General features: G+C 33.3%; 1 protein-coding gene across 1 annotated transcript; it reads left to right on the forward strand.

The window, feature by feature from the left end:
* The first annotated feature begins 12324 nt into the window (after positions 1 to 12324).
* LOC143256720 (uncharacterized) lies at positions 12325 to 13447 on the forward strand. Its single transcript, XM_076514329.1, has 3 exons — positions 12325 to 12466; positions 12559 to 13061; positions 13342 to 13447. Exons 1-2 carry the CDS (start codon positions 12455 to 12457, stop codon positions 13039 to 13041), a joined length of 495 nt encoding a protein of 164 aa, XP_076370444.1. The 5' UTR covers positions 12325 to 12454; the 3' UTR covers positions 13042 to 13061; positions 13342 to 13447.
* Positions 13448 to 25340: the final 11893 nt, after the last annotated feature.

Genomic DNA, 25340 nt, shown 5'->3' on the forward strand with positions numbered 1-25340 from the left:
TCAACTCTTGGGTTACTCTTTTACCCACGAATGGTGGGACTGACCGAAACATTACAACGTTCCCAAGGCGCTACATGTCTCCATTCCTGATTACGTTATTACACTTATTGTTTATTTACTAATTGTAAATTAGGAATTAAAATAACCATTATAAAATTAAGTAGTAAACAGCCAGTATTCTTTAATGTTTCGTTGTACATTACATGTAATTTTGTATGAAATAGATTAACATTTGGGTGTAAATTTTGGAGCTCAGAGCTATTATTTAAATTAAACTATATTATTTGGTGAGTTTATTTTTAACAGAACTCTTTGTTTGTTTATGTTTTGGAATTAAGTACAAAGCTACACAACTGGCTATCTGTGCTTGGCCCACCACAGGTGTAGAAACCCGGTTTCTAGCGTAGGGAGTTCACATATATACCGCTGTGCCACTAGAGGGCTTAAGTTTGTCTGTTTGTTTTGAATTTCGCACAAAGTTACTCGAGGGCTATACTGTGCTAGCCGTCCCTATTTTAGCAGTGTAACACTAGAGGGAAGGCAGCTAGTCATCACCGCCCACCCCCAACTCTTGGGCTACTCTTTTAATAACGAATAGTGGGATTGACTGTCACTTTATAACGTCCCCACGGCTGAAAGGGCGAGCATGTTTGGCGCGACGTGGATGCGAACCCGCGACCCTCAGATTACGAGTCGCACGCTTTAACACGCTTGGCCATGCCGGGCCCAGAGGGCTTAAGAGAAGAAACACAGGTTCCGTTCCTAAAGAATTAGATAGCAACTTGTTTATCACATGTTTGGGTATCTGCAATTATTTGCCCAAATAAGTTAACTTTCTTTTTTATAATGCTTTTTATTATGCTGCTCAATTCTGTTTTTTAATCGTCCATTCCAATTAAGCTTAAAGGTTTTCTAACTTAATGATGTGTTTGCTATTAATTACTTTTCTCTTCCTTAGAGCCTAGTTATAATTCACATGTGTAGTTTGGCTTAATAATCGTAGAAAGTTCGTTATAATAAAAATAACAAACCAATATCATTCCTTGACAAACTGTTAATGCATAGTTGTAGTTGTATGCCATTTTTATTCTATATGTCACTAAAGAGTTAATTTCTGAGTAAAGACGTGTTCAATACTTCCCTCTTATCTTGATTAAGGAAGGTAGGTTCTCAACCTAAATGAATAAAAGCTCTTCGTACGTTATATACGGATAGTGAAGTCACAGTTAGAGCGATTATGATAATACCCGTTATTATACTTATACATAATATAGGGTTAACAAATAGTTAAAACTTATAATCCGTGATTCTCTTTTGTTTTATCTTGCATCCATGATGAAAGTACATAATCACATGACGAAGGTATCACTAGTAATTTTATCACCTGCAATTACCTCATCCTACTTATTGCTATCGAATTTCGCGCAACGCCACTTTAGGGCTATCTACGCTAACCGTTCCTAATTTAACAGTGTAAGACTAGAGGGAAGGCAGCTAGTCATCACCACCACCGCCAATTCTTGGGCTACTCATTGACCGTTACATTATAACACCCCCACGACTGAAAGGGTGAGCAGGGATATGAACCCGGGACCATCGAATTACGAGTCGAGTGCATTAACCACCTGGCCATGCCTACACGTTGACCTGATCCTTAAAGTTGCGTATCACACAAGGTTGAAAAATACCAAATACACAATATATTGAAAAATAACATCATTATCTAATTTCAGACACATATAATGTTAAAACTTTTATTAATATTAATAAACTTTTTTACTTCGAGAGTGTTATGCTTTTAGCGTTAATGTGAAATCCAGAAAGTTCCAAATTAAATGTTTGAAAGGCAAGTGTTCTCATGATATCGGAACTTTTGGAGATAATATATGCTTTAAAAAGAGATTCTATTAAATAATTTAAAACAATACGGCATTAATAAATTATTTTTAAAAAGCTCTTTTATAACCATATGAACTCATCAGCAATAACAGACCCATAAAATGATGCTCCATAAATGTTAGTTTTCATTGTTCTCACCAGATGTCACAATAATTGTTAAGCATTTAAACCAGATATTATTTTTTCACTGGAGGTATTTAATGTAACAATCTTAAGTCAGAGAAATTCTTATTTATTATACCTAATATTAATTTATTTAGAATAATAATATTAATAATTAGAAACACATCTTCTTCAATACTTTCCATTATATTCGGTGTTTTATTATTTTCCACAACAATTCCCGAAGAATTAGTTTACAATATTATTTTGTTGTTATCCTTTCATTACCTTACCATTCAGTTAATAATCTGTAACAACATAACATATACTTAACACATACTTCTTAAAGTGAAAACAAAAGTTCTTCGATAATTAAGCACTTAATTTTTATTATGTTTTAGATTTTCAAAATAAACACAATTTTTAGGCTAATTTAAACTCGCGTCATTTCTGTCACTAATAGCCTTTCTCTTAGTTACGTTAAGTATGTTAGTACAAACCTAATACAATCTTTTATAAGCACTTTAATAATTTGTTTGTTTGTTGTTAAATGGAAAACTACATAATTGGTCATCTATACTGTGTCCACCAGAGGCAATAAAATTACGTTTTTAGAGCTATAAACCTTTTGATTTCCTGCTGAGCCACAAGGTGGATGAAGGTGTTCATTTAACAGCTAATACATAAATTTTCTATAACGTTAAAAAAATGAAGCAATTTTTTGTATAATTGTGGCAGGATTTATTTTTACAATATATTACAATCAAGCTCCCCCACTTATTTTCACCAACAAAAGACATGATACCCAATTCGAGAAAAACATATTTACTCCTCAAAAGAAAGCACTTATTTGGAGGAAGGCTTAATAATGAACAGTTCAAATATAACAGTTTGTTATGCCAATATTTTTGTTCCTTTACATAATTACATTATCGAAAGTAGTTGCTATGTTCTTTTCAATGAGCCGGCTATGACATGATGGTTATGGTTAAAGGCTGCAGATCAGTAGTTCCAAGATAGAAATGGCAATATGAAAACATCAGGGCCAGGTACGGTCTAGTGGTTAGGGCTCTCGACTCATAATCTGATGATCACTGGTTCGAATCCCTGTCACACCAAAACATGCTCGCCCTTTCAGTCGTGGTGGCGTTATAAATGATGGTCAATCCCACTATTCGTTGGTAAAAGAGTAGCCCAAGAATTGGTGGTGGATGGTGATAACTAACTGTTTTCCTCTAGTGCTACACTGCTAAATTAGGGATGGCTAGCGCAGATAGCACTCGTGTAGCTTTGGGTAAAATTCAGAAACAAACAAAACGTCAGAGGTCTGTCAGCTAGCCGTTTAGCTATTCTGTTACATTGTTTGAAAATACCAAGTACTTTTAAAACATTTGTGATAGGTAACTAAAACTGGTTTATTTTTAGAACTTGAAATAATTTGATTCATAAAACCTAGGAAAATCTACTCCCATGGCAGTCCTTAACTGAATCAAATCGGTTCCAAGCAAAACTATTGTTTGACTTTTTTGTTTCATTGTTGAGAGTTTTCAGTTAAATAAGAAACAATTTCATTTTGAAATAGTTATAAAACACAGGTGAAAATAAAGCGCAAAATCAGTAATTGCAAGAAGAAGAAAACAGTTTTCAATTTACATATTTTATACAAATATTGTTAAGAGGATAAACCATAACATCTTATTTCAAGCGTATTTCAGAACATGATGTCTCTGTAAATAAGCATTTCTTTAATTGTAGCACACAGAAGAACGATTATAATCCACTGGAAATTCATATATAGTCATAGGAACCCAATGGAAGTATGCACTGTGATTACCGAAATCCGGAAAAATGCATAGGGGAATCATAGTAATATACGAAATACATGATGGAACTGCGTTAAATTATAAGAAAAGCAATGTTAAACACCTGAATTCTTATGGATTATCCATGCTTAAGCTGATAAACTCGAATGATCTCTACAAGTTAACACACCGATAACTTTTTGCCTACTCTTGCCTAATCTAACCGCCAGGATTATTGTGAACGCACGACGTCAAAGTTCGGAGCACGTTCTGGGGACAAAAGAAACAAACCACCATCCCTCTGATTCACATTCCGAGCATCAAACTTCGATAAATAACATGAGCTTTGTAACTTAAACCGTATTTTCTTTATATCCAAGTTTTATTTGCATATATAGATGTTAGCATCCGCTAAAATTTCAAAACATATCGTTTTCAAATCAGAAAGCAGATTTTCATTCTATAAAATTATTTTCTCCATAGTGCTACTGTATTGAATAACTGTATTTTCTGTCGAAATACTCACATTAGTCCCCTTATCTTGGAAATTATTAAGAAAAATGATGTTATTATGAAAAACGATTAATGAGGTCAAAAATAAAAAGGCAAATATATACATATATATGTGCACGTCATTGCTAATGTTTCTAAATAGTTCGAATCTATATTAAATTGCTCCTTACCAAAGTGTTGTTTGTTAAGCATATAGACCTGATTTGTAGCGTTATAAGGTTTCAAAGTAATCCCTAGTGACTACTTAAAATACCTAATATAGAAAAAGAGTTATACTGGCTATCTATGTTAGAAAGAACGTCAACATTCTAGTAATATTAAAACTATGTGAATTAAAGATTCATTTATGGCAGTGTATAGGTGGTAGTTTGAAACCCAGTAAAAAAATTTCAATATCTAGATTTCTCAGAAAATTGATGCCACTTACTAATATATTTCTTATAATAGGCTCAAGATGACAGCACAATCATCATTAACGTTCACTTTATGCTGGCAAAACTTTCAATTGTGAAACGATTCATTCTGGTACAGTTAATTTCATAAAGCATATTAGAATAATTTAATTTATTTTTCGTCTATCGTATAATTTTCCTGACGAAAATTTGTTCTTGTAATTAGTATTTTTAGGATGTTGAGGTAATGGGTAGAAGCCAAATTGTGTATGAAACTTTACTTTTTTTCTCTTCATTCATATTCGAAATAATATCGTTTAAGCTCTGTCTAAACAGTAAAGGTCAGAACGCTTAGTCCTATCTCACTTAGCTACTTCGTCCTAAAAGCTCAGTTAAGAAAGGTAAATGTCCGGCATGACCAGATGGTTCGGGCGTTCGATTCGTAATATGAGAATCGCCAGTTCGCATTTCCATCCCACAAGCATGCTTGCCCTTTCAGCCTTGAGGACGTTATAATGTCACGATCATTCCAACTATCTGTTGGTAAAAGAGAAGCCAAAGAGTTGGCAGTGAGTGGAGCTTACTAGCTATTTTCCCTCCTAGTCTCAGACTGCCAAATTAGAGACGGCTAGCGCAGATAGTCCTCGTATAGCTTTGCACGAAATTCAAAACAAACAAAAAAAATTATTACTGCGATTATTATAATATGATTGCACTATTATTGGAAGTACAGCCGAAAATATCCTTAATAGCTAAGGTACCCGTAATTCTCTATAAGTACATATGTTAAAAAAGCATATATAACACTATATGTAAAAACGGCTGGTGTGGATTGAGAATTTTTTTTTTACGTAGAGGAGCGAACAACGTTTCGACCTTAAACGAGCCGTTTTTTACATATATATTTTTCTCTACAAGTGGGTTTTCTCGACACTACTGATTATTTTTAACACTGCTATATTTACAGTATTAATATATTATATTAATTAATTATGAATTAATTATTGTATTGTATAATAATATATACAGTTATATTACATTAGTTGTGCGCGAAATTCAAATACAAAACAAGAAAGGTAAATATGTAGAACTTCGAGTTCACTTTTCTTTATTTCAAGTAACTACTTAGTGCATGACTGGCATAATAAGCATTGGTACGAATACTTCATGACATTGTATCTTAGTTTGCCGTATAAAGCCCTTAACAGTATGAAATTAAAACAGGTTTAAGGCTTATGATAGCAGTTTATATATATATATAAAGGAATATGATTTTTATAAGAGATTGTTATGCTTTCAAGGTTGCAGTATCAGTGGATGTAAAGTCAGGTGAAAACTCTACAGGCATTACATGTAGGCTATGGTAGCGAAACAGGGTTTTCGAGATTAACCAATTATCTAGGTCAATGGTAAATTAGGGATCTATTAAAATAGGTTATGACCTAAAACCTTAGCGAGATTGTGGTGAATTGTAAGAAAACTGAGAGAATACAAAATATACAGCTGGTGTATGTGATCAATAGAAGGTAATTAAACACGAATATTGAGTATGTCGTTTGGTTTTCTAAGGTGAATTTTAAATTTTAGCAGTATATTAAAAAAGATAAGATGCAGTGTTACGTTATATTACTATAACGCGGGAATTATGGTGCATTCGTTTTCGTGGTTTTATTGTTTCTATAGTATGACACTTTTGTCAAATTCATTTTTGCAACTATTTTTGTTCACTTGTTTGTTTTAACTTAAGCACAAAGCTACACAATGGGCAATTTGTATCCTACCCATCACAAAACCGGGTTTCTAGCGTTGTACGTCCGAAGACATACTGTTGTGACACTTGTGCTTTTGCAAATGACGATAATTATTTAACTCATCAAATAAACCACTTTATTTCTAGAAAGTTTAAAACGAGTGAAAAGTGTTGTTAGCGTTCAATATACAAAACTCTGTGTCTACACAACCAAATTCTAGTGTGATGGACTGTGGTCTCTAGGATCAAAGGTTCGAGCAAGCGGCATGTTGCTGAATGCGTTACGCACTATAAACTGGGGAGTCGTTCATAAAAGTGTTTATCAATAACGTTATTAGGTTAAGATACCAACACAAGCAGTGAGTACTGCTTGCAAGTTGCCTTTCCCCTAGTTAGAAGTTGAAAATGAGATTATGCTTGAAATTTGTAGCATTCACCTTAGCCACTTGAACCCTTGTATTTTTTGTCTTAAGAGTCACTAAAATTAAGAATATCATATCTGTAACACAATTGTACTTCTACCATTAAAACCTAAATAAATGACTCTCACAAGTCACAAAAAGTGTTACTTATACGATTAACACGCAACGATTTCATATAATTAGCTCAGTTATGTTTATGGAAGCCTTCTTCAATTGTTAAAAAGTAAGATAATTCTACAAGTACACAACAAATTAGAAGTGTAGGCCAACATTCCTTTCAGTTCCCCACCTGTCGTTGAGTTATGCCAGTTCCAAGGAATTACACCCCTTATGTATTATAGATGTGTAATACTGGTTTATTCTTGGATCACAAATGATTAAAGATTCCACATATCCAAAGAACAACTCAGATATGAGTTATAGATGAGGAACACTGGTTTATTGTTGGAACACAATTTATTAAAGACCACACATACTATGCAAAGAACAGCTCTGATGGATATTAAAGACGTGTAATACTGGTTTATTGTTAGTGATTTGGAACACAAATTATTAAAGACACCACATATCATCCAAAGAAGAGCTGATGTCTGTATTATAAATGAGTAATACTAATTTATCGTTGGAACACAAATTATTCAAGACTCCACATATCCAAACAACAGCTCAGATAGTTATTATAGGCGTGTAATACTGGATCATTGTTGAAATACAAATTATTAAAGACTCTACATTTCATTCTAAATGTCAACTGTGATGGATATAAAAGACGGGAAATATTGGTTTATTGTTGAAACACAAATTATTACAGACACCACATATCGTCCAAAGAACAGCTGATGTAGGTATCATGAACGTGTAATACTCGTTTATTGTTCTAACTCGGATCTTTTAGTACTCCAGATATCGAAAAAATAAAAATTCAGTTACATGAGAAAGATCTAACACAAAACATCCAATAATTTAGACGTCATGCTGTTCAACTAGCAATCATTCACTTTATACCATACGTCGTTTATGTTTATGTTTTAGCCATATATACTGTACCGAGAACTCTCCAAGACCTCAGTTTCACACTATCCAGAAGTAAATATTGAAAAACTGTTCCAAATATTTTGGTGACTTTTGAACCAAATACTTCCTTCAGTATTTATAAAAAAGTGTAAAGTTGTGTGAAGAAAAATAAAACACGTTAGTACACGAAGCATTGTATTGGAAACGAGCTGTGAAACATAATATGAGCTCGTGAATTTCAGAGACCTTTGTACGGAAAGTTCAGACCACAGTTTAGTGAATCTTTACTGCAATATACTCGAGAACCAAGATCATATTCTGTTGAATACATATATATTGATCGTTCATTCTAATGGTACGTGAAATGGTGATCGGTAAATGCAATATAACAGATCACGCTATCATGTATAGTGTTTGTTACAAGGTTTTTATTTTCAAGACATGTAAGAGGATATAATGCAGAATTCTTAATACATTTTCCAGGATTGAAAGAAGGAGAAAGAAAAGAGAGAATGAGAGAAAGATTAATATAGAGCGGATATTTAACCTTTTCTAGACCTTGATGATAATTTACTGGTAACACACCAACACACTCTGACGACAAAAACCTGTTGACCTTTTGGATTACGTGACATATCATGTTCATTACTTGCACCTGGTGTTCTAAATAAACTGTCGAAGCGGTTTACTAGATAGCACACATATCAGAACCATGTCGTATCAGAACTTAGTGCAATATGAAGAGATACACATTTTATAACTAAAATTAGTACATTTTTTAAACTCTATATATTTTTCTTGTTGTTGTGCCTCAAAGAGACACGTATTTTACTAAAATACTTAATTATTACGATTACTAAGGAGCCCGTAGATCGCAAAAATTACTCAGTTCATTCAGAGAAAAGATAAAAACAATACATTACAGTAATAGCATTGGCTTTATTAACTTTTGTTTTTTAATAAAGCGTGCGGTAAGTACAATTCACGTAGATCAAGGAGACAGAAATATTCCAATATCAAAACGGAACGGTTTATTATAACTCATTATAATATGAGGCGTTATAAGTTTCGTGTAGTAAAAAAATGAAAACATAAACTAATTGAACCTGTCACACAGAAAAAGCGAGATGATATATTGTAAGTTTGAAAAACAACGAAACATAACTGAAGTTTCTGTTCTACTAAATGTCAACAAACGTAATGTTAGTTCTCATATGAATGTGAAATATTTTTCTTCTTAAATACATGTTCAAAGAAGAAAGATGTTCTAAAAACTGTTACATTGCAAATGACGGAGAATAATAAGACATACTTTTAGTAATTTGGTATTATAATAAAGTTTTAAGAAAAAAATTGCACGTCATACTTGTTCTGGTAGGACAAAACTGTAGCTTTCGACCCATGTCACGTTTAGCCAGTTCATGTGAACAAATATAACAGTCACTAAATAAGTACCTTTAACACTTCAAGTGAAAAATATGACTATAATTTAAGATGGACCTTGAACACTTGAAGTGAATGTACATGATACTTACTAAAGCGGAGCCTTGAACATTCCTTCTCGGCTACTTACTGTTCACAAAGATTAAATGTTCTTGTTCATAATTGGAAAAGTACGAGATCCTGGCATATCCTGATTGTTATAATACGATGCTCCTAATCTTGAGGTTGATGGTTCGAATCCGGTCACCGAACATGTCATTGGGATGCTCAGATGTGACGATTAATCTCATATTTTGTTGTTAAAGAGCATCCCAATAGTTTAGCAGTAGGTGGTATTAACTTCTATCTAGAGTATCACTTTATATCATAGACGACTAGCTCAGATAATCATCCCCTAGTTTAGCATAAAATTAAAGAAAAAACAACTTTTGTTTGTTTCTTAATTTCGCGCAAAGCTACAACAGGGCTATCTGTCCCTAATTTAGTAGTTTAAGACTAGAAGGAAGGTAGCTAGTCGCCAACTCTTGGGCTACTCTTTTACAATCGAATAGTGGGATTGACCGTCACTTTATAATGTCTCCACAGCTGAAAGGGAGAGCATGTTTGGTGTGACTGGGATTCGAACCCTCGACCTTGTCATTACAAGTAGAGTGCCATAACCACCTGGCCGTGCCAGGCTGAAAGTGATGGTCAATTCCCACTTCTCGACTAAATCAGCCAAATTATTAGCGGTTATCGCTGTTGAGTAGCTTGCTCTTCCATAAGTATATCAGTTCAAAATTACGGATGATGAGAGCAAGTGTGATAAACAAACTAATTAACAAAACTAAATCATTTAACAAGGTATTTTTCCTTGGACCTTATTTAAAATGTATGAAATTTGAAATTATTTTAAGATGCTCAAAAAAAATTTAAAAGTTTCTAGGCTGAAAAAAAACCTATACAACGCACATGACTAGATTTGTAAAGAATTGGATAAACACTAAAAGATATAGTCAAAATGGTTTAATAACACATCTCGTTGCTAATATGAAATGATTTTAAAAACAAATAGCTGTTACAATGAACGATCGCACAGATGCCATCAGAGAATGCACAGGAAGCTCAAAAACATGCTATTAATTCGTCCAAATATTTAAAAAAATATGAAAATTTACATTACAATATTAAAATTAAATACAATGCCCAATCAATACCTAAGTCATTTAATTCAACACTTGTAGCTGATTCATACCGGTTTCGAGAAATTCCACTCCTCGTTAATAGGTGGGGTACTTGGATAAAGGAAGGTCGAAAAGGCAAAGCAGGCTTCTAACAGCGGTGAAGGGTATATGTGTGTAGTGGTTTACATTACCGGCATCTATTCTGTAAATCATGTAAATATAGAATTAGTTTAATGAATAAAAACTCAAAACACCATAAGTATTAAAATTTACACCCGACAAACAGTTTTCTTATGCAATCTCAAAACCACCTGGCTCAGTAAATAATGGTTGAGTAAAAAAAATTAAATGGAGCAGTAGAGAGATGAAAAATATGCAAAACTGATCTTAATTAATGTTCATGTATGTAGCACAAATAATGTGAACATGGAGTCGAATAGGGTTTTGTATTGTAGAGTAAATAATGTAGGAACTATATCGAATCTAGTTTTAACTTTTTTAGAAACCCTAGTTGTATACTTGAAAATCTAACATTTATAATTTGATTGGACTTGTTTCTGTACTTCTCAACGATTCCTAATCCTCCTATCAAATTATCATTTTTAGTTATATTGTGTTTACCTTCACTTATTAATGAAGAATGGTGTTACTGTCTGTGTTTTCTTATAGAAAAGCCACATCCGGCTATCTGGTGTGTTCACATAAGGGAAACGAACTCCTGATTTTAGCTTTGTAAATTCAAAGATTTACTGATATCCCAGCGAGGAAGTAACGAAAGAAGCAAAATAAAAATTATAGAAAATCTGATAATGATTTCTTTATATAAAAGTTTTGCTGAGACTGAGTGATCTAGTTAATAGTGGTGAAAGATAATGGTGAAATATAGACACGTAATTGACTATTTAAATGTTTCATTCACAAAATAGATTAAAATATACCTACATCATAGTCTTCTTTTCTTTGTGTGTTTTTTTTACAGCACTGTCACTTTATTAAAGAAGTAGAAACTCCATTAGGAAACAAAAAGACAGCAAATAAATATTTTACATAAAACAGGTCAACAGTGAAGGTTTAGCTAGCTACAAAGAACAGAGCCAGTAAACTATTCGTAGATATTTATGTAAGAAAATATTAAAATGAGTCTAATAATTTATAACAAAAGTATAGTTACTTAAAAATTAAGTCAGTCTAGAAGTACAAAATGTGGTAAAATAATTCCTCCATGCAGTGGTTACATGTTTAAAAAATTAAAGGAGTAAAACTGGAAGCTGTATTTGTTGTTGTTGTTTTTACAATTCTGGGTTGAAAGATTATAAAATTTCGCAGTTTAAACACAGCGAGAAAAATTAAATTTAATTCAAACAAAATAATTCAAGCCCTCCATTTGCACAACAGTTTGTCTGGAGTCTCACACCGCTAGAAATATGAATTCGATACCCGTGGTGAGCTCAAATTAAGTGAAGTATTTGTGAATGAAGATGAGCAACAAGATGACAAAATCGTGAAACGTTTATATTTCCTTATTTTATCATTTATAAAAGTCTATATTGATTATTATATTATAAAGGCCATCTATAGTTTTCATATGTCAAACCAGGAATTTCAAGGGGTACTCAATAATGCGCTCAAGCCAAACGTACTACAAGCAAACTTACGAATAGGGTATGTTGACCCTGATGTTTTACTTAACGTAAATTAGTCTGACGCAATAAAATATCAGCGATTTCTAAAGGTGAAAATACGAGCCAAAAATGCGTGGGCAGGTAGTATGTATAGTTAATCTGCAAGATAAGGAAAACGAAAGAAAAAGTTGACCACCTTCAAAGGAAGTTGTGAATTATGCATGGAGAACTAAACATATGCATTCTTCTAAACCAAAATGAGAGTATAAAAGGATTTGGAAATCAGAGAACAACACATTTCTTTCTGAGAACTAAAGACACCAGCAGTAACCATGAACACTCTGGTAAGTTCCAATTTATTACGTTTAGCCCGATGACGTTCCAATCGCTTGAACTCTATAAAAATATAAAACAAATTTCTATTTCTTTTTACTAGATCGTTTTTCTCGGTCTTCTGGCCTACACCCATGCTGGTCTGCTGGGCGCTGGTCTTGTTGGTCCAGCTGGTGTTGCACCTGTTGGTGTCGCACCCGCTGCTGTTGCTCGTGTTGCCGTAGCTCCCGCTGCCGTAGCACCTGTCGCTGCCTTTGATGCAACTGGCGCTGTTGCCGCTGCTCAAGGTTTTGCTGCACGTGGCATTCCCGTTGGACGAGCTGCTGCCTCCGTCACCCGTATCAACCACGGTGGTGTAGGCTTGGGTCTTGGAGTTGGTGCCCACGGACTAGGTCTGGGAGGCCTCGGATATGGCTACGGTCTGGGAGGTCTGGGATATGGATATGGTCTTGGAGGATTGGGATATGGATATGGTCTTGGAGGATTGGGATATGGATATGGTCTTGGAGGACTGGGATATGGATCTGGTCTGGGAGGACTAGGATATGGCTATGGTCTCGGCTTAGGAAAATCTTTATTACATTAAAGCCTCTGCTTTGACATAAGGTAAATATTTTTTAATGAAACAAAAATGTACCTACTTCATAATGTTCGCTTTTCTCGGCTACGAATTTTATTGTCTAATCAGTGCTGAGTGAGTAGTATTTAAGAATCACAGTTTACAATATTAAAGTAAGTCATAAGGTGCTTTAGATAATCACTAGTGAAACGTTAAGTGTAATAAAATAGTCTTTGTAACTCTTTACTTAAACTTTACAAAAGATTGATCAATAATCACAAAAATTCATATTTTGTTACTAAAATATGTCTTTTATGTACATTTCAGTGTTTTCGATCTGCTGTCGTCTACTGAAACTTTCGGTGTTGATCCACTGATATTTGGGGGTGTAAATTAATGAGTGTATCTATTTCAATAAACGTTTGCAACTTAACATTGATATTTTATATTTAATTTTGTCCACGACACTATAGCAACAATATAAAGTAAATGATAAAACACGAGTTATTGTTTTATGTTGTCGTCAGTTGAAGAACTTTTCTTTCCACACAGTATACCATGTAACAGCTGTTTTAAAAACTACTTTCATGTCACATTATAGTGTATAGAGTAATTTGTGTAACACTTCTTCTTAGGGAGAATAGTGCACAGCGAGTACAAAGTACGAATTTCCCGCAAAACTTGATAGAATAATGTCTCGAAAATTATCTTCACATATTCACTTATTAATGTAATTCATGTATAATTATTGTGTCGGATGCATTTAAGAACACGACATCTATAGATGAATTACATCTGTGACTTTCGATCACAAATAACGAAATTTACATTATTAAAATAATTACTGCACCAATTAAGCTTCACACTAATAGGTATGAGTCATAAAAAAAGAGTTTACATTTGTACGGAATTTATAATATACTAAATACAGATTTGGAATTATTACATTAATATTTTTAAATTAACCTTTTAAGTAGATGCTTCTTTAGTAGAATGACAGTGATATTATAAGATAATCCAAAATATAATTTGTAAAAATTTTGACTTCATAGAATTGAAGTTTTACTACAATGTGTATAACTAATTGTACGTACTAGAAATGCAATAACATATATATAAAAAAAAATTAAATTTAGACAATTTAGACAAATTCTTTCAACAAGAAGCACCACAACTCAATAATAAATTACACGGTGGTCTCCTGTACTTTGAACAATTATGTGGGTACAGTGAAATCAAAACCAACGTTCATCCAGCCTGAGATCTTAAACCACTTACAGAATATTTCAGTGTTTTAATGAATATTGAAAATAAATTACCTACACGTTACTAAACTTAAACACATAATAGATCACTTAGAAGTTAAGTAAAATCATAACGTCAAAACAGTTGTAATAACCCACAATAACATATCATTCCATATTGAGTAAACAATGCCAAAGGGGGGAATAAACCACATTTACAGTATGGAGTAGACTTCATTGCAATGCATATACAAATCCACCGACGAAAATAATATCAATTACTGATTAGAGAAACCTACTTGAATAATGTTTGTTTTTGGAATTTCGCACAAAGCTACTCGAGGGCTATCTGTGCTAGCCGTCCCTAATTTAGCAGTGTAAGACTAGAGGGAAGGCAGCTAGTCATCACCACCCACCGCCAACTCTTGGGCTACTCCTTTACCTGGGAGGGCGAGCAAATTTATCGCGACGCGGCTCGGCTCGAACCCGCGACCCTCGGATTACGAGTCGCACGCCTTACGCGCTCGGCCATGCCAGGCCACTATTTGAATAAACTACTGAACCGTTGTTATGTTCTATAAGCTTTAATTATAGATCTGGTTATTCCTCTCGATATCGTTAAATAATAAATAAGACTTAAATTAAGATTCATAAGATTCGAATCACACCTTAAATAAAAAACTCTTCTCTTGAGATGGATTGTTAAACAAACTAGAATAATAGCAATCCCGTTCGACTTTAAAATTCTTAGTTGTTTCAACGGATTTGTTTATAACTTTTGTGCCGTTATTCGTTGATAATTATAGTTAGAACAGAAATAACGGTGTTGACAATAGTTCTTAAATATGGCGATCAGAATGAAAACGAATATCGATGAAGAAACCAGTTCCAAAGGTAAGAAGGGACCTCGAACATTTTTCTTATAAGATGTTATTAACTGAGGTGTATAATCAAGTTATACTAAAGAATAAAAACATTTTTCACCAAAATATTTTCAGTTTAGCTTTCAGAAGCTACGTTCTATTTACTATTTTAATTAAATAAGAATTAGAACTTATGTTTAAATTCTTTTTTTTTCATTTCTTGTAGTTAAGCACGAAACTGAGCAATGAACTATACTGCGCTCTGCTTAACAAGGGTACTGAAACCAGTTTCTCTCGTTGTTAAGTGCCCAGACATACCGTTATGCCAATGGAGGACAAAATTGTTTCCTACGTTTTGTACAATAACATATATTTTATCGTCTAAATATTACTATCCTATTACGCAAAAATATCTTTCCAATTATTAAAGATTATTTGTGCTGAAGAAGAACCTGTTTAATTAATAGACAATCTGCGCCACATTAACGCATGGGATAAAGAAAATATATTGTTTGTATTTCAAACTACACGAAAACTTGTTCTATATCGTAAGTAAATGTTTAAAATAGTATAAAATAAACATTTCTCGTTCTCCAGTTTGAGTATTTTGTCAATTTTACATAAGACTTATTAATGTTTCGAATATACGAAAATATACGAAGAAATAAACAGTGCTGCACCAATTTTGGTCATGAAACAAATTATTAACTTCCATCAGAAAACAGGTGTTCGAATTAAGTTCAACGTATACTTGGACAAAAAGAAAAATAATGGAATAAGGCAAATTTTTAATTCAAATTTTATACATAAGTTTTCAAGGTTATTATAACTAAAGGAACATTTATTTCATATTATCGAGTGTTTTAGCCATCTGGCCATGCCGGTCGTCAAATATTTGACATGATTCACTAAAGTATTCTTGAGTTAAATAATACTTAGGAGGTTAGCAATAGATGTGAACAAATCCTTCCATACATCTTTTTTTTTTTATCCAATCAAGTTATTTTTAAGTCTCAGTTCTTACTAAAATGTCCAAATGATGTCGTTAGTTGTCGGATGAACATTCTCACTACAAAGTCTTATTATGTTATGCACTCAGGCTGTGAAGTTATTGCTTCAAAAATCTTCACAATAGATTCTATTTTTTAATCATGAACATTTGTTGACTGTGCTGACTCTCGCTTAACAAAAAAAAAATAGTATTAAATTTCCAGTGTTCCAAACATATTCTCGTATTTACTCTAAGGACATAGAATGTAGTTTTTGCCATGAAATTCAAAACAGCAGAACCGTTAACATTGTTGGATAAACTATAGCGTGTGGTTATAAATGTATGAATAAATATTATTACAGTGTTATAGAAGAATTCAGAAAGCTGTAAAAGCAAAGATAGCAAAAAGATGCATGAAATGTTGTTCGTATCTAAAGTCACAGGTGAAGAAAAGATGTCTGTGATATTGAAAGGAATATTGTACAAAACATTGGTACCATTAGCCGTAATGTTTGGGTGTAAAGATTACTCAGTGGGAGATAAAATGTGTAAACTTCACATAGAATAGAATTTAAAATGTAGAAAATACATTAGATTCTAATGTAGATTAGAAAATACACGGAAAATTGCGTTATTGAAGGTGAAAATGTCATAACTGATCGTAACAAATGGTTCATTTCGAATTCCACGCAAACCTACACAAAAGCTATCTTCCTTAACCGACCCCAATTTCGCAAAGAAAGAATAGAATGAAGGCAAGTATTCCTGCACACTTACCGCTGTCTTCGTTAATGTTATTTTACCAAAGAATAGTAGAATTCACTGGACAATTATAACACATCCACGACTGAAATGGGCGAGCATACTTGGTATATTTGTTTGTTTTTGAGTTTCGCGCAAACCTACAAGACCGATACTTAAGCTAATTTACCACTGTATGAATAGATGAAAGGCAACTAGTCGTTTCCACCTATTGCCAACTCTTTGGCTGCTATTTTACTAACACATAGTGGGATTAACTGTAATTTTGTAACACGTCCACGAGTAAAACCGGCGATTATGTTTGGTGTGACGGGGAAAAGAACCTACCCTTCTCAGCTGATGACTCAACCGCCCGTACCTCTTAGCCATGCCAGTCACGGATAAGAAATGGAAGGAAATGGCTCGTAAAAACGACCTCACAACCAAATAAGATAAACGTTGACATGGTTATGGTGATTTGTTTTCCGAATTTTATTCATTAAATAAAAAGTAAACAGTATAAAATTTCATGATGTGTAATAGCCATATATAAAGAGAGAGATAATAAATTTAAAACCAGAAACGTTCACAGAAAAAACTGAAAGAAAGCAAAACATTAGGCACGAAGAGAAAAATAAAATAAAGTATATACAATGCTGTCTGTTAAGGATAATAAACATAAGGAAAACATATGTATTTTGTGTTGTTAGACTCAACCATTAATTTTAATAGAGCTTCAAAAACCCAGTCCGACGCAAGTAGAGCGGTATGTCTCCGGATTTACAATGCTAAAATCAGAGTTCGATTCCACTCGGTGTTTTTGCTATAAGAAGACATAAAAAAAAAAAAATTAACATCTAATAGCGTAGATGTGAAAACTATGAAATTAGCCTAAATACTAGCTGGACAAAAGTTTAAAACCACACCATAGGTGTCGAAACTCGGTTTCAAGCGGTTAAAAAGAAAGCTTGAGAGAACTGACACAGGTTCCGTTCCTAAAGAATTAGATAGCAACTTGTTTATAACATGTTTGGGTATCTGCAATTATTTGCCCAAATAAGTTAACTTTCTTTTTTTATTATGCTGCTCAATTTTGTTTTTCAATCGTCCATTCCAATTAAACTTAAAGGTTTTCTAACTTAATGATGTGTTTGCTATTAATTACCTTTCTCTTCCTTAGAGCCTAGTTATAATTCACATGTGTATTTTGGCTTAATAATCGTAGAAAGCTCGTTATAATAAAAATAACAAACCAATATCATTCCTTGACAAACTGTTAATTCATAGTTGTAGTTGTATACCATTTTTATTTTTATGTCACTAAAGAGTTAATTTCTGAGTAAAGACGTGTTCAATACTTCCCTTTTATCTTGATTAAGAAAGGAAGGTTCTCAACCTAAATGAATAAAAGCTCTTAATGCTCTTCATACTTTATATACGGGTAGTGAAGGCACAGTTAGAGCGATCATGATAATACCCGTTATTCTACTTATACAAAATATAGGGTTAACAAATAGTTAAAACTTATAATCCGTGATTCTCTTTTGTTTTATCTTGCATCCATGATGAAAGTACATAATCACATGACGAAGGTATCACTAGTAATTTTATCACCTGCAATTACCTCATCCTACTTATTGCTATCGAATTTCGCGCAACGCCAGTCTAGGGGTATCTACGCTAACCGTTCCTAATTTAACAGTGTAAGACTAGAGGGAAGGCAGCTAGTCATCACCACCCACAGATAAATCTTGGGCTACTCATTGACCGTTACATTACAACACCCCCACGACTGAAAGGGTGAGCATGGTTGTTGTGACGAAGATTTCAACCCGCGATCATCGAATTACGAGTCGAGTGCATTAACCACCTGGCCATGCCTACACGTTGACCTGATCCTTAAAGTTGCGTATCACACAAGGTTGAAAAATACCAAATACACAATATATTGAAAAATAACATCATTATTTAATTTCAGACACACATAAAGTTAATACTTTTATTAATATTAATAAAATTATTTAATTTTTTTTTTTACTTTGAGAGTGTCTTGCTTTTAGAGTTAATGTGAAATCCAGAAAGTTCCAAATTTAATGTTTTAAAGGTAAGTGCTGTCATGATATTTGAACTCTTGGAGATAATATATGTTCTGAAAAGACCTTCCTATTAAATAATTTAAAACAATAGGGCATTAATAAATTGTTTTTAAAAAGCTCTCTATCTGATCATATGAACTCTTAGCAGCAAAAACAGACCTGAAAAACGATGCTCCATGAATGTTAGTTTAATTGTTCTCACCAGATGTCACGATAATTCTTAAGCATTTAAAATAGATATATATATGTAAACACGGCTGGTTTGGGTTGAGAAAATGTTTTTTACATAGAAGAACGAATGTTTTGTTTGTTTGTTTTTTTCAATTTCGCACAAAGCTACTCGAGGACAATCTGTGCTAGCAGTCTCTAATTTAGCAGTGTAAGACAAGAGAGAAGGCAGCTACTCATCACCACCCACCGCCAACTTTTGTGCTACTCTTTTACCAACGAATAGCGGGATTGACCGTCACATTACAACGCCCCACGACTGAAAGGGCGAGCATGTTTGGCGCGACGGGGAAGGAGCGAATGTAACAATCTTAAGTCAGAGAAATTCATATCTATTATACCTAATATTAATTTATTTAGTAGAAGAATATTAATAATTAGAAACAAATCTTCTTCAATACTTTCCATTATATTCGGTGTTTTATTATTTTCCACAAAAAGTCCCGAAGAATTAATTTACAAAATTATTTTGTTGTTATCCTTTCATTACCTTACATATTAAGTTAATAATCTGTAACAACATAACATATACTTAAATTTAAAACAAAATTTTTTCGATAATTAAGCATTTTATCTTTATTATGTTTTATATTTTCAAAATTAATACAATTATTATGCTAATTTAAACTCGTGCCATTTCTGTCACTAATAGCTTTTCTCTTAGTTACGGTAAGTATGTTAGTACAAACCTAATACAGTATTCTATAAGCACTTTAACAGATTGTTTGTTTGTTGTCAAGTGCAAAACTACATAATTGGTCATCTGTAATGTGCCTACCAGAAGCAATAAAATCACGTTTTTAGAGCTATAAACCTTTTGACTTACTGCTGAGCCACATAGTGGTTGAGGGTGTTCATTCAACAGCTAATACATGGTTTCTATAACGTTAAAAAACTGAAGTAAATTGTTATATAAATGTGGCAGGATTTATTTTAAAAATATATATTATAATCAATTTCCCCCCGCTATATCCACACAGAAAAGAAATTATCCCCATTTCGCGAAAAGATATTTACTCCTCAAAAGTAAACCCTATTTGGTGGAAGGCTTAATACTAAATAATTTATATAAAACAGTTTGTTATGCTATTTTTTCTTATTTTACATAAGTACATTATTTAAAGTAGTTGCTGCGTTCTTTTCAATGGGCCGGATATGACATGATGGTTATGGTGAAAGGTTGCAGTTCGGTAGTTTCAACAAAGAAATGGCAATTTTAAAACGTTAGGGCATAAATAGGTGGTTAGAGCTCTCGAATCATAATGTGAGGGTCACGAGTTCGAATCTCCGTTACACCAAAACATGCTCGCTCTTTCAGCCGTAAGAGTAATCTAAAAGTTGGTGGTGGGTGGTGATAACAAGCTGCCTTATCTGTAGTCTTACACTGCTAAATTAGAGACTTCTAGCGCAGATAGCACTCGTGTAGCTTTGCGAAAAATCCAAAAACAAACAAAGCGTCAGAGGTTTGTTAGCTAGCCATTTAGCTCTTCTGTTACATACGTTTGAAAATGGCAAGTAATTTGTTTTTTAATTTGTGATAGGTAACTAAAGCTGGTTTATTTCTAGAACTTGAAATAATTGATTCATAAAACCTGAGAAAATCTACTCTTATGGCAATTCTTAACTGAATCAAATCGGTTCCAATCAAAACTATTGTTTGACTTTTTGTTTCATTGTTGACAGTTTTCAGTTAAATAAGAAACAATTTCAGTTTAAAATAATTAAAAAACACAGGTGAAAATAAAGGGTAAAATCAGTAATTGCAAGAAGAAGGAAAACTTAAAAACAAAAGGTGGAAAACTAAATATATAAAACTTCGAGTACACTTTTTTTATTTCCAGAAACTACTTAATGCATAATAAGCATTGTTTCAAATACTTTATGATGTTATATCTTAGTCTGCCGTATAAAGTCGGTAACAACATGGAATTAAAACAGGTTTAAGGCTTATGGTAATAGTATATATATATGTATATATATATATATATAAATGAATATGATTTTTTATAAGAGGTTGTAATGCTTTCAAGGTTCCACTCGTAATGGATTTAAGGTCAGGTGAAAACTCTGCAGGCATAACATGTAGGCTGTAGTAGCGAAACAGGGTTTTCGAAATTAACTAATTATCTAGGTCAACAGTAAATTAGGGATCTATTAAAACAGGTTATGATCTAAATCCTGAGCGAGATTGTGGCGAATTGTAAGAAAGCTGGGAGAATACAAAATATACAGCTGGTGTATGTGATCAATAGAATGTAATTAAACACGAATATTGAGTAAGTCGTTTGGTTTTCTAAGGTGAATTTTGAACTCTAGCAGTATATTAAAGAAAAAAGGTGCAGTGCTACTTTACATTACGACAACGCGGTAACTGTGGTGCATTCGTTGTCTTCGCTCTGTGGTTTATGTAGTATGACGTTTTTGTTCAATTCATTTTCGCTACTATTTTTTGTTCACTTGTTTATATGAAGTTAAGCACCATGCTACACAATGAGCAATCTGTACTCTACTTATCATGAAACCCGGTTTGTAGCGTTGTAATTCCGTAGACATACCGTTATGCCACTTTTGCGAATGACAATAATGATTGAACTCATCAAATAAAACACTGTATTTCAAGAAAGATTCAAACGTGTTGAAACTGCTGTAAGCGTTCAATATACAAAACTCTATGTCTACACGGCCGAATTCTTCTGTGATGAACAGTTTTCTCTAAAGTCCAAAGATAGAGCAAGCAACATGCTGCTAATACGCTACTCACTTTAAACTGGAGGGTCGTTTATAAATGTGTTTATCAATAACGTTATTAGGTTAAAATACCAACAGAAGCAGTAAGTACTACTTGCAAGTTGCCTTCCTTCTAGTTAGAAGTTGAAAATGACATAAGGTTATGCTTGAAATTTGTAGCTTTCACCTTAACCCCATGGCCAGTGTATTGGTTGTTCCACTCAAATTAAGTATATCGTATATGTAAAACTATTGAACTTCTACCATTCAAACCTAAATAAGTGACTCTTAAAAGGGTAAAAACTGTTACATATATGATTAACACGCAATGATTTCGTATAATAAGCTCAGATGTGATTATGAAAGCCTTCTTTAATTTTTAAAAAGTATTATAATTCTACAAGTACAAAACAAAAATAGAAATGTAGATCAACATTCCTTTTAGTTCACCAACTGTCATTGAGTTACACCAATTTCAGGGAATTCTACCTGTTATCTATAGTAGACGCGAAATACTTGTTTATTTAACACAAATTATTAAAGACTCCACATATCCAAAGAACAACTTAGATAGTTATTATAGGCGTGATAAACTGGTTAATTTTTGGAACACAAATTATTACAGACACCACATATCGTCCAAAGAACAGTTGTTGTAGGTATTATAAACGTGTAATATTCGTTTTTGTTCTGAATCGAATTTTTCAGAACTCCAGATATCGAAAAAAGAAAAATTCAAATACATGATATACTTTTATTGTTCTAACACATAACATCCAATAATTTAGACGTCATGGGTCCAAATAGCAACCATTCAGGTTATACCATACGTCGTTCAGTAGTCTGTGGTACTGGCAAGATATAAACTCACCAGATACCTTAAAACGTTACATAATAAATAGATGTCTTTTGTTTTAGCCATATATACAGAACCAAGAGTTCTCCAAGACCTCAGATTTACTGTATCTATAAAAAATATTGAAAAACTGTACCACACATTTTGTGCCTTTTAAAGTAAATACTGGTTTCAATAACTATAAAAAAACGTAAAGCAGTATAAAGACAAAAATACGTAAGAACACGAAGTATTGTATAGGAAACGAACTGTGAAACATAATATGAACTCGTGAATCTCACACATCTCTGTACGGAAAGTAAAGACCACAGTTTAGTGAATCTTTCATGCAATATACTCAAGAACCCAGATCACATTCTGTTGAATACATGTATATTGATCGTGCAGTCTTAAGGCATGTGAAATGGTGATCGGTAAATGAAATATAACAGATCGCGTTGTCATGTATAGTGTTTGTTACAAGGTTTTTATTTTCAAGACATATAAGAGGATATAATGCAGAATTCTTAGTACCTTTCCAGGATTGAAAGAAGGAGACAGAAAAAAGAGAAAGATTAATATCGAGCGGATATTTAACCTTTTCTAGACCTCAATGATAATTTATTAGCAACACACCAACACACTCTGACGACAAAAACCTGTTGACCTTTTGGATTACATGACCTGTCATGTTCATTACTTGCTCATGCTGTCGTAATTAAACTGTCGTATCGGTTTATGAGTTAACACAAGTACCAGAACCATGTAGAATTTGAAACTAGAGCCATATGAAGAAATATACATTTTATAACTTAAATTAGTACACTGTTAAACTATATATATTTTTTCTTGTTTTTAAGAACAGGGCTACACATTGGAATTTCTGCGATAAAGGACCTCTTCTTTTTCATAGTTTCACATGGAAATTTAATTCTGTTATTTAACAAAATTTTTTTTTTCATTTACATCAACAATCTAACGTAACTTGTTTGTTTTTTGTAATTTCGCACAAAGCTACTCGAGGGCTATCTGTGCTAGCCGTCCCTAATTTAGCAGTGTAAGACTAGAGGGAAGGCAGCTAGTCATCACCACCCACCGCCAACTCTTGGGCTACTCTTTTACCAACGAATAGTGGGATTGACCGTCACATTATACACCCCCACGGCTGGGAGGGCGAGCATGTTTAGCGCGACACGGGCGCGAACCCGAGACCCTCAGATTACGAGTCGCACGCCTTACGCGCTTGGCCATGTCGGGCCCTCTAACGTAACTAATGCACTAAAAAGATATACAGAAAACATATTCTACCATAAAACATAGTTAATTAGGTTATCAACACTTTCTACGAAGAAAACATGAAACGTAATTAGTGTAACTGTCAAGATTTTACAAACCCCAGTAATTTAAGTAAGAATACACTTCATTCAGAGAAAAGATAAAAACAATACATTACAGTAATATCGGTTTTATTGCCTTTTGTTGTTGTTTTTTAAAAAGCATGCTGTGAGTACAATTCACGTAGATCAAGGAGACAGAAATATTTCAATATCAAAACGGAACGGTTTATTATAACTCATTATAATGCGAGGCGTTATAAATTTCGTGTAGTAAAAAATGAAAACATAAATGATTGAAACGGTCACTCACAGAAAGCGACATGATACATTGTAATCTTGAAAAACAACGAAACATAAGTGAAGTTTCTGTTCTACTAAATACCAACAAACGTAAAGTTAGTTCTCATATGAAAGAGAAATATTTTTCTTCTTAAATACATGTTCAAAGAAGAAAGATGTTCTAAAAATTGTTACATTGCAAATGACGGAGAATAATAAGACATACTTTTAGTAATTTGATATTATAATAAAGGTTTAAGAAAAAATATGTACATCACACTTGTTCTGGTAGGACAAAACTGTAGATTTCGACTAGTGTCACGTTTAGCCAGGTCATGTGAATAAATATAAGAATCACTAAAGATGGCATTTAAACACTTGAAGTGAACAAATATGACAGTCATTAAATTCAAGCCTTGAGCACTTCAAGTGAAAAATATGGCAAGAACTAAATATGGCCTTGAACACTCCAAGAGAAAAAATATGACAATAATTAAAAATGGACCTTGAGCACTTCAAGTGAATGTACATGATATTTACCAAAGAGGAGCCTTGAACATTCCTACTCAGCTACTTACTGCTCACAAAGATTAAATATTCTTGTTCATAGTTGGAAAACTATGAGAGCATGGCATATTCTGATTGTTATGATGCAATGCTCGTAATGTTCAAGTTGGTGGTTCGAATACGACCAACTCTTGGGTTACTCTTTTACCATCGAATAGTGGAATTGACCGCACTTTATAACGCCTCACACATCTAAAAGTGCGAACATGTTTAGTGTGACAGAGATTCGAACCCGTGACCTTGTGATTACAAGTCGAGTGCCGTAACCATCTGGCCATGCCGGGCTCAAAGTGATGGTCAAGTCCCACTTATCGACTAAATTAGCCAAATTATTAGCAGTGATCGCTGTTTATTAGCTTGGTCTTCCTTAAGTTTATCAGTTTAAAATTAGCCACAGTGATCGCATGTATGATAAGCA

The sequence above is a fragment of the Tachypleus tridentatus genome, chromosome 7 (assembly GCF_004210375.1).
Source record: "Tachypleus tridentatus isolate NWPU-2018 chromosome 7, ASM421037v1, whole genome shotgun sequence".
Lineage (NCBI taxonomy): Eukaryota > Metazoa > Arthropoda > Merostomata > Xiphosura > Limulidae > Tachypleus > Tachypleus tridentatus.